The 17,652-nt window shown below is 34.9% G+C and overlaps 2 protein-coding genes across 19 annotated transcripts in view; one reads left to right on the top strand and one right to left on the bottom strand.

The window, feature by feature from the left end:
• The window catches only part of SCP2 (sterol carrier protein 2), a 981,293-nt gene that overhangs the window by 586,887 nt on the left and 376,754 nt on the right, over positions 1–17,652 (bottom strand). The window lies entirely within an intron of this gene.
• The window catches only part of TUT4 (terminal uridylyl transferase 4), a 135,960-nt gene that overhangs the window by 40,482 nt on the left and 77,826 nt on the right, over positions 1–17,652 (top strand). For all 18 annotated transcript variants that reach the window (XM_069591736.1, XM_069591797.1, XM_069591787.1 and 15 more), the window contains exons 4-5: positions 378–541; positions 7,747–7,863. In XM_069591736.1, coding sequence (XP_069447837.1) covers positions 378–541; positions 7,747–7,863 — 281 coding nt within the window. The remainder of the gene's footprint in view (positions 1–377; positions 542–7,746; positions 7,864–17,652) is intronic.

The raw sequence follows: 17,652 nt of genomic DNA, 5'->3' as shown, positions 1-17,652 counted from the left end.
CTGAAGTCACTGAAGTGACTTTAGTTCAGTGAGTCACTTTTGGGATTTAAAGTAGCTTTATATCATATTTACTTTGGAGATTCTGCAAGATGGTATGCTACATTAGCCTTTTATAGTGAGTCTTAGTCACAGTTGTCTTTTTTGATATAGGTAGGTCAGAAGAAGATAGGCATTTGACCCATGAAGTAGTTTTTTGTGTGTGAATTTTGATATCATGTATATCTTTTACTTAATATTTTATGTAGGTATACCAATTTGCACTACCAAGGAAAAATATTTTTTCTGTATGTGTGTACATTGAATGTCTGTTTTTCATTAAATTTTTAAAAATTTACCAATTCTATTGATGGTAACTAAGTGATTGCTTCCTTTTCTAGGTAAAATGAAGAGTGATGAATCTAATAAAGAAAATTCTTCAGAGATGGACTATTTAGAAAATGCCACTGTGATAGATGAATCTACATTGACACCTGAGCAGAGGCTAGGCTTGAAACAAGCAGAAGAACGCTTAGAAAGAGATCACATCTTTCGACTTGAAAAAGTATACTATATTGTTTTAGTTATTTGGAGGAAAGTGCATGTTCAACCAAGTACAGCTCTTTTTATTTTTCTTACAGTATTCCTTAGGCAGAGATATCACTCATTTTCCCTTCCTTCCCTCTTTCTTTTCTTCTTTTCTCCCTCTCTTTTGCTCCATTTGTTCAGCAAATCCTTTCATCTGTGAGTCTTGACTTCATTCTTTCATCCCAGGGCTTGACAAACTATGGCTTATCACCTTGTTTTTGTTTTCTAAAATTGTGGTAAAATACCTCATGTTTTTAGGAACAGTTTTATTGGCACACAGCCGTGTCATCCTTATTATCTATGGCTGCTTTCTTGCTCCTATGACAGAGTTGAGTTTTGAATACTTGTTGCAGTGTATTTGGATCACTAAGCATAAAATATGTATTCTTTACCAAAAGCATAAACTATTTGCTGAAATATTACTTTGTTCCTTTACAAAAGTTGTGCTGACCCCTGATTTACTCATTTATCAAATAGATATGGAGAGCTTCTTATGTTCTAGATATTGTGCTAAACACTGGGGATATATTGGTAAATATGGCACAGCTTCTGCACATTAGAAGTTAACAGTCTGTTTGGAGTGCCAAATAAAATAGCAAATACTACAGGATATATTAAACTTTCTCCGTTCCCCCTAGGTTTTCTCTTTTTCTTTTCTCCCATATTTACTGAGTATCTTCTATGTATTAGGAACCATTCTAGCCATCCGTATCTTGTTCCTAAGAACTTATTAATTCCCTGACCTAGAAATACACATTCCCAGCCTTAACAACAAAAACACTGCTAGATATTGAAAGAAAGAACCATAAATCATTTTGTTCTTAAATAGATTCTTGGAATATTTGTGAGTATGCATACAGGGAAATATTAGGTTGGTGCAAAAGTAAGTATGGTTTTAGACCCTGAATTTTAAATCATTATAACTAGGCTCAGACACATCTTTATTAATCAAAATAGGAACCATTATAATCAAGACATTTTTGCCAATGAGAAATAAGTGTGTTTATTCCTGTAGCATAAAAATACATGCTTGATTCAACGAACTCTTGGAAAGCATTTTCTGCATCCTGTGGAAGCATTTTCCTGTATTGGTTTCTCCAGGATTCAGAACACTGTAGTGGATCAGACTGGCAGCAGACCACCAGTGACCATGACCTTTTTTGATGCAAGTTTGACTTTGGGAAGTGCTTTGGAGCTTCTTCTCGGTCCAGCCACTGAGCTGGTCAGTGCTAGTTGTGTAAAATCCACTTTTCATCACGTTTTCTTTCATCACTCATCAACTTTTCCTGTAGTTAGAAGAGGATCAGTTTCGATGGTCCTCTCAGTTGGTCATTGTCACCTTCCAGTGGCCAGCTATTATGCTCCTCATCTTCAAGTCTCCCATTTCCTTTTCAAAACTTCTCGAGCCACCACTGCACTAAACCTTCATTAGCAGTTCCTGGCCAAATGCGTTGTTGATGTTGCAAGTTGTCTCTGCTGCTTTATAACTCATTTTTAACTCAAATAAGAAAATCACTGGAATTTACTTTTTGTCTAACATCGTTTCTATCGTCTAAAATACATATAAAATAAACAGCAGGTAATAATTTATTAGCAAAAAACATAAAGCAAGAAATGGAGATTCAAATGATGTATAACATAACATTTATTTAAGAATGTATTCCAGTATCAAATGGCAAATTTCAACAGTCCAGACTTGCAATTACTTTTGTGCCAACTTAATATAATAAATAGGTCATCATTTCTGATAAATAAGGAAAGAAAGAAATGGTGTGACTTTGTATAACTTAGAAAAAGGTCATATCTAAATTGAAGAAGGCAATCCTGAGTCATTAGTAAAACTTATGACAAAGTAGCTATCCTCTGAAAGTAGGAAGGAGTATCAAAGAGTATATAAAATAGGAAAGAGTTTGGCTTATATAGTTTCAGAAAATCCTAGTTAGAAGGAAGTCTTTTTTTCAGTTTGCTGTTTTACATAGTTCTGTCTTTCCTCTCACTTTCTCTTTCCTAAGTCTGGAATTAGTCTGGATCTGTGTATTATCAGGATAAATATTGAGTACTTGTGCCATGATCTGGTGATAAAAAGTTAGAATTGGGGCATACATGGCTTCATTATACTCCTTTTCTAGGGCTTCTTTTAGAGAAAGACATGTAAGCAAATAATAATAGTAGTAACAATATTGTTTGAAAATGGGATCCCAACTTGAGTTGGGGTATAGAGGCATAAATTTGGGAATGCTTTATAAGAAAGTGACATTGGAACTGAGTTTTCAGAAATGGCTAGGAGTTGAGTAGGCGGGTTGGAGAATGGTGGTGTAGGTAAATTGTATGACATCTATAAAGGAAAGGTGAAATGTGTTTTCAAGAAATACAAGCAGATGTGAAAATGTGTACTATATGAAGTAGGAAAAGTCACTTGTTGGGAAAAGGAAGAAGTTGGGGTGGAATGGATATTTGATAGTAGTAGGAAAGAAGGGCCTGAGGTGAAAGAAATCTTGAAAGCATATAAAACATATTGTTGTTGAATTTAAATAGTAATGATGTAAAATCAGCGTGCCAGTACCAGCGTAGATGTCTATAAACTCTTCTTTTTCTGACACCTTCTTGGTTTTCATGCCCTCCAAAACCTCTTGTTTTCAACTCATTATATTCTTAAATAAAACTTTTCTTTACCAATTTTAAATACTCGTTAAGAATATTCTTACCAGCTTGCTTTTGATTACATCAGGTATTTGGTTCACAGTTTACTTATGGATTATCTAATCGAAGAGTAAAGACGTAGACTTTTTAACCTGTAGCAAGAAGGAATAAACCCAAACTGTTAGATCTGGGTCCCCAACCTCCAGGATCTGATGATCTGAGGTGAGGCTGATGCAATAGTAATAGAAATAAAGTGAACAATATATGTAATGTGCTTGAATCATCCCCAAACCATCCTGCCCCATCAATGGAAAACTTACCTTCCATGAAACCCATTGATGGTGCCAGAAAGGTTGGGGATCAATGTAGATCAAGAGAGTAAATTTTCCCATGTGTGCATGCATGCTCAGTCGTGTCCAACTCTTTTTAACCCCATGGACTGTAGCCCACCAGACTCCTCTGTCCATGGAATTTTCCTGGCAAGAATACTGGAGTGGGTTGCCATTTCTTACTCCAGGGGAATCTTCCCCACTCAGGGATCAAATCTAGTCTCTTGTGTCTCCTGCAGTCACAGGTGGATTCTTTATGACTGTGCCACCTGATAGTAAGTGTTAAATATTGATTATGAAATACTTAGACTTGCCATGCCCAGGAATCTTGTTTTTTTAATTTAAAATTACAGCTTTTATTTTTTCCTGTTATTGAGAAGTAATTGACATACATTGACTGTATAAATTTAAGGTATGATGATGATTCCATTTACATGGATTGAAATAATTACCACAGTAGGTTTAGCTAACATCTTCTGATATAGATGCAATAAAAAGAAAAGAAAAAAGTAATAAATATTCTTTGATGAGAACTTTTAGGATTTACTCTCAGCAACTTTCTTATATATCATAACAGCAGTGCTCATTATATTCCTGGTGCTTATTTATCTTATAAGTAGAAGTTGGTACTTTTTATCCACACTTCTCCAGTATTCTCATCTTCTCCCCTCTGCCTCTGGTAATCAGAAGTCTGATCTCTTTTTCTTTGAGGGATTTAAAAAAATGATTCCATATAAAAGTGAGATCACAGAGTATTAATCTTTATCTATCTCACTTATTTTACTTGGCATAATGCCTTCAAGGTCCATCCATGTTGTTGCAAATGGTAGGATTTTCTGTTTTTTTTTGTTGTTGTTTTTTGTTTTTTTTTTAATGGCTGATTTGATTCCTGGGCTGAGAAGATCTGCTGGAAAAGAGATAGGCTACTCACTCCAGTATTCTTGGGCTTCCCTTGTGTTTCAGCTGGTAAAGAATCCGCTTGCAATGCGGGAGACCTGGGTTCCATCCCTGGGTTGGGAAGATCCCCTGAAGAAGGGAAAGGCAACCCACTCCAGTATTCCTTCCTGGGAAATTCCATGAACTGTATAGTCCATGGGGTCGTAAAGAGTCAGACACGGCTGAGCGACTTTCACTTTCATTTTCTTTGCTTCTTCATATAGACATTTATTGCTTTGAACTTTCCTCTTAGTGCTGCTCTTGCCGTATCCCACAGGTTCTGGTATGTTATTTTTCCAATTTTGTCTCAAGAAACTTTTTAATTTCCCTTTAATTTTTTGTTTGATCCATTGGTTGTTCAGGACACAAATCTTTATTCTAGCTGGTCTATGTAAACTTACCAATGTGTTTGTTAATGGTAAAATAAAATACTATAACTATAATAAAGAAATTTTTAACCATTGTATTTTTCATGTGTCCCTTCTGTGAAACTAGAAGCTTCATGATGATGAGGACATTTTTGTCTTATTTACTGTTATGCTTAATACAGTACCTTGCACATAGTAGTTGGTTAGTAATTAGAGATAGTTTGCATCCTGGTTAAATAAATGGGTTTTGGAGTCACTGAGTCTTAGTTCTGCCGCTTACTGATTAAGTAAGTGGTTAGAATTGGTAAGTTATTTAACTTCTTTAAACTGGTTAACATTGGTAAGTTATTTAACTTTAAATCTCAGATTATCATTAAAATGAAGTTGGTAGAAATTTGCTTGTTGGGCTATGACAATTAGATAGTAGAGATAAAGTTCTTGGTGCAGCGCCTGGTGTATGCTAAGTACTAAATAAAGATTAGCTACTTGTAGAAATGAGTTATTTTACCAAGTAGGGCAATTTTTATTACTTCATTTTTATGGCCATAGAAGCAGGTTTAAGTGTTAGAAATTTATCCAAGATCAGTTGAGATGTCATTTCAGGCCTTTTGTCTCCCCCATTCAGTGTTACATCAAGCTTTTCTTACTAAAAGATTCCAGGCATGTCCTTGTCTGCTCACATTTTACATTTGAAAAAGTTGTCTGATAAGTGAGCATATGATTTCCTTAGTGACATCATCAATATTCATGGCTTTAGGTATTTTGTATTTATGCTTTCAACTCCTCAGTCCAGCCCTTCTCGCCACTTCCACAGTTCTTACCTTGAATCAAGTCAGTGTCATCTGGATTATTGCAGTGTGCTTATAATAGCAATAAGTTCTTTTTGTTTCTTTTCTTGATAAAGAAAGCAAGTGATCCCTGTAAAGTTAGATTAGATCTTGTAATTCTCTGCTCAGAAGTCTTCAGTACCTTCCCCTCACACATAGAATCCTTAGAGTCCTTATAAGGGGCCTTGTGATCTGACTTCTGTTACCTCTCTCTTCAGTCATTGTAGCTTTTTTTTTTTTTGTAGTTTCTCAAACAAATTAAGCACATTCCTTCCTCAGGGTCTTAGCATTCACATTTCTCTTCACTTGAAATGTCTTCGTACATCCATACAACCCAGTCCTTTACTTCCTTTAAGTCATTTTTATCAGTAAATGATGATTCTATTTTTAAAAAGAAGATACCTCCCTTAAATTCCTATTTTTTTATTTGTGCATTTGTTTATTTATTACCTGTCTTTCTATCTTAGAATGTAAATTCACGAGGACAAGAATTTTCATCTATTTTGTTTATATTATTACCTTCAGCTCATAGGGAATATTTGACATATAGTATGAGCTCAGAAAATATTTGGTGAATTAAGTTATGGTCACAAACTAAGAGAAGTATCTGTGAGGGCTTAATTCATTCTCCAATAAGGACAGATTTGAAGTAATTTTAAAGAAATGACTAGATTGAACTGATTTTTCTTACTTGCTTATTGCCTTGGGCAAATTTCTTAATTCTAGGGATTTAGTTGCTTTGCCAGTAAAATGAGGAATTCCTCATAGGGGTATTGTAAGGTTAATAATAATGGATACTCTATAAGAGAAAGCTATTGTTTATTTTTGATCTGTGGCAGGACTGTTGCTAAATTGGGGCAGGTTTCCTATTTAAAGGAAATTGTGTTATGTTCTGAAGTAAGAGAATCTTTTTGCAGCCTGTTGAAGCTCAGTATGAGGTAAAAATTAAGCATTGCTGCAATTTCAGTGTAAGGAACTAGAAACAATGTTTTAAAATTCAACATAGATTCATTGTGTTTTGATAATTTTTTATTGTATCATCTTAGGGTCTTTGGTGATTTCTTCTTGGCTTTGGACTCAGATGTACATGAAATTAAATCAGTGTCTACTTTGTAATACTGTTGTATCCTTGTAAAAGTTACAAGCTATATGAGCTTTTTTCCCTCAGGTGTATAAAATGAAGATAATACCAATGTAATAGGATTATTAGGGGAGTTAAAATGATAAATTTTATGTCGAACATCTAGCATGGTGCCTAGCATATAACAGGCACTTTGAAATTTTAAACTTTTTATTATTTCAAGATTGCATGTAGAAAGTATGATTTAAGTATTGTGACTGCTACTTTCCATGTGTCGTAATTGTTTTCCCTTTCATAGTAGTTACCTCAAGAGGTTATCCATTTATTCCCATGTGGTTGTAATTGATAAGAGTGTTTTCACAACTCATCTTTTGGAGTTGTCTTCTGTATTTATAGTACTTGTTGTTTGTTTAGTCGCTAAGTTGTGTCCAACTCTTTTGCGACTCCATGAACTGAAGCCTGCAAGGTTCCCCTGTCCATATTTCCCAGGCAAGAATACTGGAGTGTGTTGCTATTTCCTTCTCCAGGGGATCTTCCTGATTCAGGAATCAAACCTGCATCTCCTGCATTGGCAGGCAGATTCTTTACAACTGAGCCACCAGGGAAGCCCCATATTTGTAGATTGTTTTGAAATCCCCAATTTGAGGGTAGATTTTATCTTTCATAGGAATCAAAAAGATTGAAATTTTGAAACCAATTTTTGGCAGTGTTGGCAACACTAAATAATAATACTGCCTTTTTTATTTTACAGTGAATTCTAAACACTATGTTAGATGAATACATGATATTGTTTGAAATTAGTATATTATCTCCTATGATAACTACTTTAAAAGGATACCTACCTCTTGGGTGTATGAGTATTGAATTGTTTATTAAAAAGTATTACTTCACTGCTTATTTTTGCCTCATATATTTACATAGTTGTTATATTAACATATATAGTAAAAAATTTTTACTGTTTCTGTTTTCTGAAAAAATGTGTTTATAACTTTTTTTTTTAGCGCTCACCAGAATATACCAATTGCCGATATCTATGCAAACTTTGCTTAATTCACATTGAAAACATCCAGGGAGCTCATAAACATATAAAAGAGAAACGACATAAGAAAAACATTTTGGTAAGTCTTTTTAGAAAATATTTATTTATTGAATGATAAAACTATATGAAATATTTTTATTAATGAAATGAAAAACCAAGTGTTTGTCCTTTCTTATAGTAGTAACTGATATGATAGTATGAAAGCTTGATTGCCCTTTTTCTGTTAGATGGTCAGGAGGGGAACCTGCTCAGTGACCAGTTTGCTCATCCTAAAGTATGTTGTGATTCCTAAGCTTAAAAGTCAGGTGCAGTCAGTCCAACTGATTTTTATTGAGTTCTTATGTGTTAGCTCTATGGAGTGGTGAATAAGATAGTCATGGGTCTTGCCCTCAGAGTTTCTAAAGTATTGGTGAAAGCATACAATGAATAAGGATTTAAGTGTGATGAGTTTCATTGAAGGGGGAATTGTGATACTAAGGAAGTGTACAAAGGATATTTTACTTAATGTAGAGGAGGGATGATTTCTTTAAGAAAATGACATTTGAATTGTTGAACCTTGAAGTAGAGGTTTAAAAGGCAGAAAGCTAAGTGGCATAGAAGGGTGAGATGAGAGCATTTTACACAAAAAAGCAGCATGAATAAAGGTCTCTAAATTGTGAAAGGACATGACATACGGGGAACTGAAAGAGTCTAGTATGACTGGAGCAAGAGAGCTAGGAGAAAAATGGTATGAAGTGAAGCTGGAGAAGTCTAGATCATGCAGGGCCTTTGGGAATTCATATGTGATCAGTTATTAGAATGTTTTCTTTTTGAAATTCATTTGTATGTTAGCTATTTAATTTTTCTCTTCAAAATTACAATACTTAGTCTGTATAACTTCTAACTTATCTCTAAGGTATCCTCTCTGAGAAATACTCTTTTACTTGACCTTTCTAGCAAGTCTGTGTTACAGATACTTTCTTCATGTGTCCATAGTGACTTGATCAAAAAACCTTATATTTATGTATTATAAATATTTGTGCTTCTCTCCTCTTGCAGACTTCAGTATGTAAATGTTTTCAAGGACAGATTTAATTTCTTATTTATTTTTCTTCATTCCTAAGTACAGTATCTGACACATAGTTGGTGATAAGTACATTTCTATTGGAAGAAAAATGCATTCAAAATATTCAACAACTTGGGAAAGAAATCATTCAAATTTTATCAGCCTATTTTTATTCAGTTAGCATTTCAGAAGAGTTAATTCCCTGGTGGCTCAGAGGTTAAAGTGCCTGCCTCCAATGCGGGAGACCCGGGTTCGATCCCTGGGTCGGGAAGATCCCCTGGAGAAGGAAATGGTAACCCACTCTAGTATTCTTGCCTGGAAAAGCCCATGGATGGAGAAGCCTGGTAGGCTACAGTCCATGGGGTCGCAAAGAGTCAGACATGACTGAGCGACTTCACTCAATAGAGACAAAGTGATAGTTTAAGAGATAATAAATGAGAAATTTCAAGGAATGTTGGAAGGTGCTGATCACTAGTTGCAGGAAGCTCAGGGAATTCCCAACAAACTTAAAAAGAAAGTCATTACACATTATATACATTACAGAGAAATTTTAGAATATTTTAAAAAACCCAAACCAACCTTAAAATCAGCTATCCTGAACTTTTAGTGAAGTTGTAATATAGAGACTGGATTTACCTTCTTGAAATAAGCAACAAAACAAAAAGACAAATATTACTAATAATGTTTTTCTTTACGCAGTGAAGGACTGACAGGGAAAGCAAACAAGCTCAATGATTACTCCAATTTGAGAGAGTTTTCAGATTGTACAATAGGGAGCAGAATGCAGTGGGCTCCCAGAGATGAGGAGATGAACTTGACTTCAGGGAGTACAGTGTGGCTAGAGTTTGTAGGACAGAAAAACAAAAAAGAAAGCTATACAGGCAGAAACTCAAAGATCTATGAACAGTTCCCTCAGAATATTTAGTGCAATACTGATTGGTGCACGCATGTGAGAAAGCTGCCTGAAGTCAGGGAAAGAACCATCTGAAAGGATTAGAATAGTGCTTGGTGCACCTCCAAAGCCGCAAATAGTATCTTCTAACTGTCCAGGCTGAAAAACCTCATGAGACTTCCCTGGTGGTCCAGTTTAGATAAGATTCAGCGCTTCCAATGCAGGGGACCTGGGTTCAGTCCCTGGTCAGGGATCTTGATCCAGTATGCCACAACTAAAGATCCTACATACTGCAACAAAGATACCACATGCTGAAACGAAAATGAAAGATCTCATGTGCCCAAACTAAGACTCAGCACACACAGTGAGTTCATTAAAATGAGCTAAACCCCAAACTCAAATAGCTAATCTGTGAATAAGAAAAATCTCGAAAGGAAGAGTTGTATTTTTACCCATATATATAACAGCTTCACATGAAATCTAAAATGATATTCAGACTGCTACTAGGATCTTTTCCAATGTATAACTTTCTTGATAATATGAACAGAATCTTACTTTAAAATAAAGCCTTCTTGGACTTCCCTGGTGGTATAGCAGGTGAGAATCCACCTGCTACTGCAGAGGACATGAGTTTGATCCCTGGTCTGGGAGGATTTCACATGCTGTGGATCAGCTAAGGCCATAAGCCACAGCTTCTGAACTTGTGGGCTGCAATTACTGAAGCTCACATGCCTAGAGCTTGTGCGCTACAACAAGAGAAGCCACCACAATGAGAAGCCTGCACAATACAAGTAAGAGTAGCCACTGCTCTCTGCAGCTAGAGGAAGCCTGTGTGCAGCAATGAAGTCCCAGCACAGCCAAAAATAAACAATAAGAAAGTAAAATTTTTAAAAAGGCCTAGTGTGGCTGGATAGATAAATAAATATATATATATATTTTAATGGAAAAGCAAAAAGAAAAACCTCATACTTTGTGGGAAGTTGGGTAGAGTAATCAGAAAGATCTTATTTCAGTAGTGGGGAATCTTTAACCCTAAGCTAAATCTGGTGCCAACTAAAAAGTTTTGAAGGTAAGACACCAATAAATAACCTATTTTCAATTATTTCATGTCATTATAGAAAAAAGCTTGAGAATATTTTTAGGAATACAAAATGTCCATCCTACCCTGAAAGTTCACATTGTCTGCCATTCACTCAAAAATTATCTGGAGTACAAGGCAGCAGGAAGATACAAATTGTGAAGAGAAGAAAGATCAGTCAATCAAAAGCAACCTTGAACTGACACAGTAGAATTAGAGAAAGACATTAAGACAGTTAATATAACTATTCTTGATGTTCCTAAAAATAGGGACATGGAAGATATAAAAATGATTCAAATTGAACTTATAGAAATGCAAACTGTAATGTCTAAGATGAAAAATACAGTATGAAGGATGGCAGATGAGACATTGCAAAAGAAGAGGTTGGTGAACTTAAAGATAGAGGAATGAAAGTAAATAATGAAACAAAGAAAAAAGAACTTGGAAAAAAGAAAAGAGCGTCATTGAGCTCTGTGATAATTGATATTTATACCGTTTTTTCATAAACTCTTAAGAACATTGAGGAGGAATGCTTCCCAACCCAGTCTATAAGGACCATATTACTCTAATACAGGAACCAGAAGAGGATATTGCAATGAAAGAAAACTTCAGATCAGTATCCCTCATCAGCATAATTGCAAAAATTCTAAATGTTATTTTAGAAAATTGAATCCAACAATATGTTTAAAGGAGGAAATACAAAATGACCAAATAGGAATTTATTCCAGGAGTGCATTTTTGGTTTAACATTAGAAAATGAATCACTGTAATTCATCATATTAACAAACAGAAGAAGAAAAACGTCATCATCTTAGTAGATGCTGAAAACGCATTTTAAAAAGTCTTGATTAAAAAAAATCTCAGCAGACTAGAAATAGAAGGAATTTTCTCAACATCCTAAAGAACATCTGGGAAGAAGTTACAACTAACATTATACTTAATGGCGAAAACTGAATGTTTTCTCCTTAAGATAGAAAAAAGACAGGCATGAAAATGGTATAGCTATGGAAAACTGTATTGTAGTTCCTCAAAAAGTTAAAAATGAAATTACTATATGATCCAACAGTTACACTTTTGAATATAAACTCAAAGGAATTGAAAGCAGGGTCTTTAAGTGATATTTGTACCACCATGTTCATTATAGCATTATTCACAATAGCTAAAAGATGGAAGCAACTCACCTGTCCATCAGCAGATGAATGGATAAACAAAATGTTACATATACATACATTGAAATATACTGCCTTAAAAAAGAAGGTAATTCTGATATGTCACAATATGGAAGAACCTTGAGTAAGTTAATGCTAACTGAAATAAGCCAATCATAAAAAGACAAATACTGTAATTATTCCACTTATATGAGATACTTTGAGTAATCAGAATCATAAAGACAGAAAGTTGAATGGTGGTTGTCTGGGGAGATGGAGGAATGGAAAGGTTTCAGTTTTATAAGATAAAAAGAATTCTGCTGATGTGTGATGGTGATGGTTGCACAACAAATGAATGTACTTAATTCCATTGAATTGTACTTGTAAAAATGGTTAAGATAGTACATTTTTTGTTATGTATGTTTTATCACAGTAACAAAATCGGGGAAAAAGGTAGATATGTTCACTCTTACCACTTTTATTCAGCGTTTTATTCGAAGTTCTAGCCAGTGAATTCAGACAAGAGAAAGAAAGGAAAGCTATCTAAGTCGGAAAAGAAGTACAACTATATTTGTAGGTAAATATGATTATTTATATAGAATATTCAGTGACATCAGAAAAGTTATTAGAGTTAATGAGTTTAGCAAGGTTGCAGAATACAAACTCAGCATGCAAAAGTCCATTGTATTTTTATATACTAATAATGAATAGTACAAAAGTGAAATTCAAAAAACTACTATTTACAATAGCATCAAAAATATGCAAAATTATGCACAGAAATTATAAAACATTCCTGAGAGAAATTAAAGAAGAGCTAAAGAAATGCAGAAATAAACCTTATTTATGTGTTGGAAGAACTAATATTATTAAATTTCTTTCTAAACTGATCTGTACACTCAGCCTAATCCTGAACAAAACCCTGAATTGAAAGCCTGATTCTAAAATTCATCTGGAATATAGACTGCTATATTTAAAATAGATAAGCAACAAGGACCTACTTTATAGCACAGGGAACTATATTCAGTATCTTATCAGTTCAGTAGCTCAGTCGTGTCCAACACTTTGTGACCCCATGAATCGCAGCACGCCAGGCCTCCCTGTCCATCGCCAACTCCCGAAGTCCACTCAAACTCAATATCTTATAATAACCTATAATGGAAAAGGATCTGAAAAAGAATATATCTGTATGTATTTACATACGTATGTATGTATAACTGAATCACTTTGTTGTAACCCAAAACGCTGCAAATCAACTATACTTCAATAAAAATAAACTAAAAAAGAAGGAAAAGAAAAGCTGAAATTCATCTGGAAAAGCAAAGGCCCTAGAAATTTCAAAAGAACTTTGAAAAGAACAAAGTTGGAGGACTAACACCACCTGCTTTACAGACTTAAACTATAGTAATAAGGCAGTGTGGTATTGGCATCAAATGGACAAATAGATCAGTGGAGCAGAATAGTGGGTATAGAAATGGCACACTTGTATGAACAGCAATTTTTTTTTTAACAGAGATTCAAAGGCAATTCAGTGGAAAAATTACACTCTCTTAAACTTATGAATAGTTAAATATCCATGAATAAAGAAAGATCTTCGATCCATACCTTACTTATAGACCTAAATGTAAAACCTAAAAGTATAAAATTTCCAGGATAAGATATGGTAGAAAATCTTTATGACCTTGGATTGGGCAAAATTTCTTAGATATGATACTAAAGAGGAAAAAAATGATGAATGGACTTACTCAAAATTAAAAACTTCTGCTCTTTGAAAGATATCTTTAAAGAATGACAGTACTAGCTGCAGATTGGGAAAAAATATTCACAAATCATATCAGGTAAATGAGTTGTATCTAGAAGAAATAAAAAACTTCTAAAACTCAGTAATAAGTACAGTAATCACCCCTTATTCATGGTTTTGCTTTCCATGGTTTCAGTTACCCTTGGTCAGCCATGTCTGAAAATATCAAATGGAAAATCCCACAGATAAAGAGCATACAGTTTTAAATGCGTGCCATTCTGAACTTAGTTCAGTTCAGTAGCTCAGTCATGTCTGACTGTGAAACCATGGACTATAGCATGCCAGGCTTCTCTGTCCTTCACTATCTCCTGGAATTTGCTCACACTCATGTCCATTGAGTCTGTGATGCCATCCAACCATATCATCCTCTGTCGTCCCCTTCTCCTCCTGCCTTCAGTCTTTCCCAGGATCGGGGTCTTTTCCAATGAGTCAGTTCTTTGCATCAGGTGGCGAAAGTATTGGAGCTTCAGCTTTAGCATCGATCCTTCCAGTGAATATTCAGGGTTGATTTCCTTTAGGATGGACTGGTTTGATCTCCTTGGTGTCTAAGAGTCTTTTCCAACACCACAGTTCAAAAGCATCAATTCTTTGGCACTCAGCTTTCTTTATGGTACAGACTCTCACACAGGTACATGACTACTGGAAAAACCATGGCTTTGACTATGTGGACCTTTGTTGGAAAAGTAGTCTGCTTTTTAATACTCTGTCTTAGGTTCGTCATAGCTTTTCTTCCAAGGAGCAGGCGTCTTTTAATTTCACGACTGTAGTCATTCGCAGTGATTTTGGATCCCAAGAAAATAAAGTCTGTCACTGTTTTCATTGTTTCCCCATCTGTTTGCCATGAAGTGATAGACTGCTTGCCATGATCATAGTTTTTTTTAATGTTGAGTTTTAAGCCAATTTTTTCACTGTCCTCTTTCACCTTCATCAAGAGGTTCTTTTAGTTCCTCTTCACTTTCTGTCATTAGGATGGTGTCATTTTCATACCTGCAGTTACTGATATTTCTCCCAGCAATCTTGATTCTACCTTGTGCTTTATCCAGCCTGGCATTTTGCATGATGTACTGTGCATATAAGTTAAATAGGCAGGGTGACAATATATAGCCTTGATGAACTCCTTGGTTGTTCCTTGTCTGGTTCTGACTGAATAGTGTGGTGAAATTTCTTGTTTGGCTTTGTCCTGCCCATAATGTGGGTATCTGCATAGTGTACGCTACCTGTCTGTTAGTTACTTGGTAGCCATCTTATCAGATTAGCTGTTGGTGGTATCACAGTGCTTGTGTTTGAGTAATTTTTACTTAATAATAGCCCCACCGTGCAAAAGTAGTGATGCAGGCAATTTGAGTAGTCTCTTAATGTGGCTAATTTATAAATAAAACTTTATCATAGGTATGTATGTAGAGGAAGAGAGTAGTATTTACAGGGTTCAGTGCTTTCTGTGGTTTTAGGCTTCCAGTGGAGGCCTTAGAGCATATCCTCCAAGGATGAGGGGGAACTACTATAAACAAACAACCAAATAAAAATATGGGCAAAAGATTTGAGCCAACATTTTATTAAAGAAGACATACAGATTGCAAGCACATGAAAAGATGCTCAACATTATTCTTCATCAGGGAAATCACTGCACTTATAAGAATAGCTAAAATTAGAGAGATTGACTGTGCCAAGTGTGAATGAATGGCAAGTCTAAAACAGTGCTGGTGGAAATGTAAAATAGTATTGGGTTGGCTAAAAAGTTTGCTCGGGATTTTCCATAGCATAAGATGGTATAGAAAAACCTGAATGAATTTTTTGGCCAACCCAATAATCCACCTTTTATTTTAAAGGTTTATTTTTAAATTATTTTTTAATTGAGAGTTGGTTGACATACAACATGTTTCACATGTACAGCATAATGATTCAACATATATATTTTGTGAAATATTCACAATAAATTTAGTCAATACCAACTACCACACATAACCTTTTTTTTTCTTGAGGTGAGAACTTTACCTGAATCTTCACTTTAAGATTTATGCTTAGCAACTTTTCAATAGACAATACTGCATTATTAACTATAATTACCAAGAAGTATATATAAATCTTAAGGACTGATTTATTTTATAACTGAAAGCTTTTTCTACCTTTTAACTACGTTCACCCATTTAGCTCACCCCCAACCACTAATCCCTGCCTCTGGCAATGACCAATATGTTCTCTGTATTAGTTTAGTTTTTGTTGCTATTGTTTTTAGATTCCACATACAAGTGAGATCATACAGTATTTATCTTTCTTGGTCAGACTTAATTCATTTAACAGTATGCCCTCAGGGTCCATCCATGTTGTTTCACATGGCAAGATTTACTTTTTTTTAATGGCTGAATAATGTTAAGTTGTATATATGCACCACATTTTCTTTATTCACTCATCCATCAGTGGACATGTAGGTTGTTTCCATGTCTTGCATATTGTAAATAAAGCTGCAGTGAACGTGGAAGTGCAGATTTCTTTTCCTGTTAGTGTTTTAATTTTTTTTTTTGATAAATACCCAGAAGTGGAATTACTAGGTCACATGGTAATACATCCATTTTTGAAAACATATTGGCAGTTTTTTAAAAGTTAAACTTATAACTAATACATGATTCAGCCATTCCATTCCTATGGGTTCATCCAAGATAAATGAAAGCATATGTCTCTACACTTACTTGTATATGAGTATTCATAGCAGTTTTATGTTAATAATTAGCCAAAGAAGTGAACAAATACACGTGGTATATCTATATCTTGTTATGCTGTTTGTTAAAAGGCGTGAACTATTGACTATATGACAACATAGATGGATCTTAAGTATCATGAGTGTAAAAAGTCAGACAAAAATGACTATATACTGTGCAATTCCATATATATAAAATTCTAGAAAATGCAGTCTAAGCTGTAATCATAGAAAGCAGATTGGTAGTTCCCAGAATATGAGTGTAGAAGAAGGATGGAGTGATTACAAAGGGATATGAGGAAATTTCTGAGAGAGATTGGTATGTTTATTATCTTGATTGTGGTGATGGTTTTATTATATATATGTGTCAAAAAGGAACCAAATTGTAAAGTTTAAATATGTGCAATTTATTTTATATAAATTATATCTGTAGTAAAGTTGCTTTTTTAAAAGCAGCTGAACAGATAAAGACATTCACAAAGGTGCAGAGGATGGGAATGTTGGCTGACTTATCAATAACAGCAATAGAAGCCAGAAGACAGTTGAATAGTGTCTTCAGAGTTCTGGAGGAAGGAAAAATCTCCTGTCAACATAGATTTCTTTTATTTTTTTGGCCACACCACACGGCATGAGGAACTTCCCTGACCAAGGATTGAACCCATGCGCCCTGCATTGGAAGCAGAGTCTTAAGCACTAGATCACCAGGGAAGTCCTTTTTTTAAAAAACTATATTTCTGTACCCAGTGAAATTGTCTAACAGTAATGAGCACAGAATATATATATACACACACATGCATTTATTTTTATTTTATTCAAGTATAGTTGATTTACAATGTTGTGTTAATTTCTGCTCTAAAGCAGAATAATTCAGATCTATACATTCTTTTTTTCTTAAATCATTGACCCATGGTCTTGTAAGCCAGTAACTTTTATTTATTTATTTTTGGCTGTGCTGGGTTTTCATTGCTGTGCGTGCAGGCTTTCTCTACTTGCAGCCAGCAGGGCTACTCTTGGTTGTGCTGTGTAGGCTTCTCATTGTGGTGGTTTTGTTGTTGCAGAGCGTGGGCTCTCGGCACATGGGCTTCAGTAGTTGTGGCACATGGACTCAGTAGTGGCATGGGCTTAGTTGCTTTGCAGCATATAGAATCTTCCTGGTAGGGATTGAACTTGTGTTCCCTGCATTGGCAGGTGGATTCTTAACCACTAGACCACTAG

The sequence above is a fragment of the Ovis canadensis genome, chromosome 1 (assembly GCF_042477335.2).
Source record: "Ovis canadensis isolate MfBH-ARS-UI-01 breed Bighorn chromosome 1, ARS-UI_OviCan_v2, whole genome shotgun sequence".
Classification (NCBI taxonomy): domain Eukaryota; kingdom Metazoa; phylum Chordata; class Mammalia; order Artiodactyla; family Bovidae; genus Ovis; species Ovis canadensis.
Note: the sequence above shows the minus strand (reverse complement) of the source record. Positions and strands in the feature narration are given on the sequence as shown.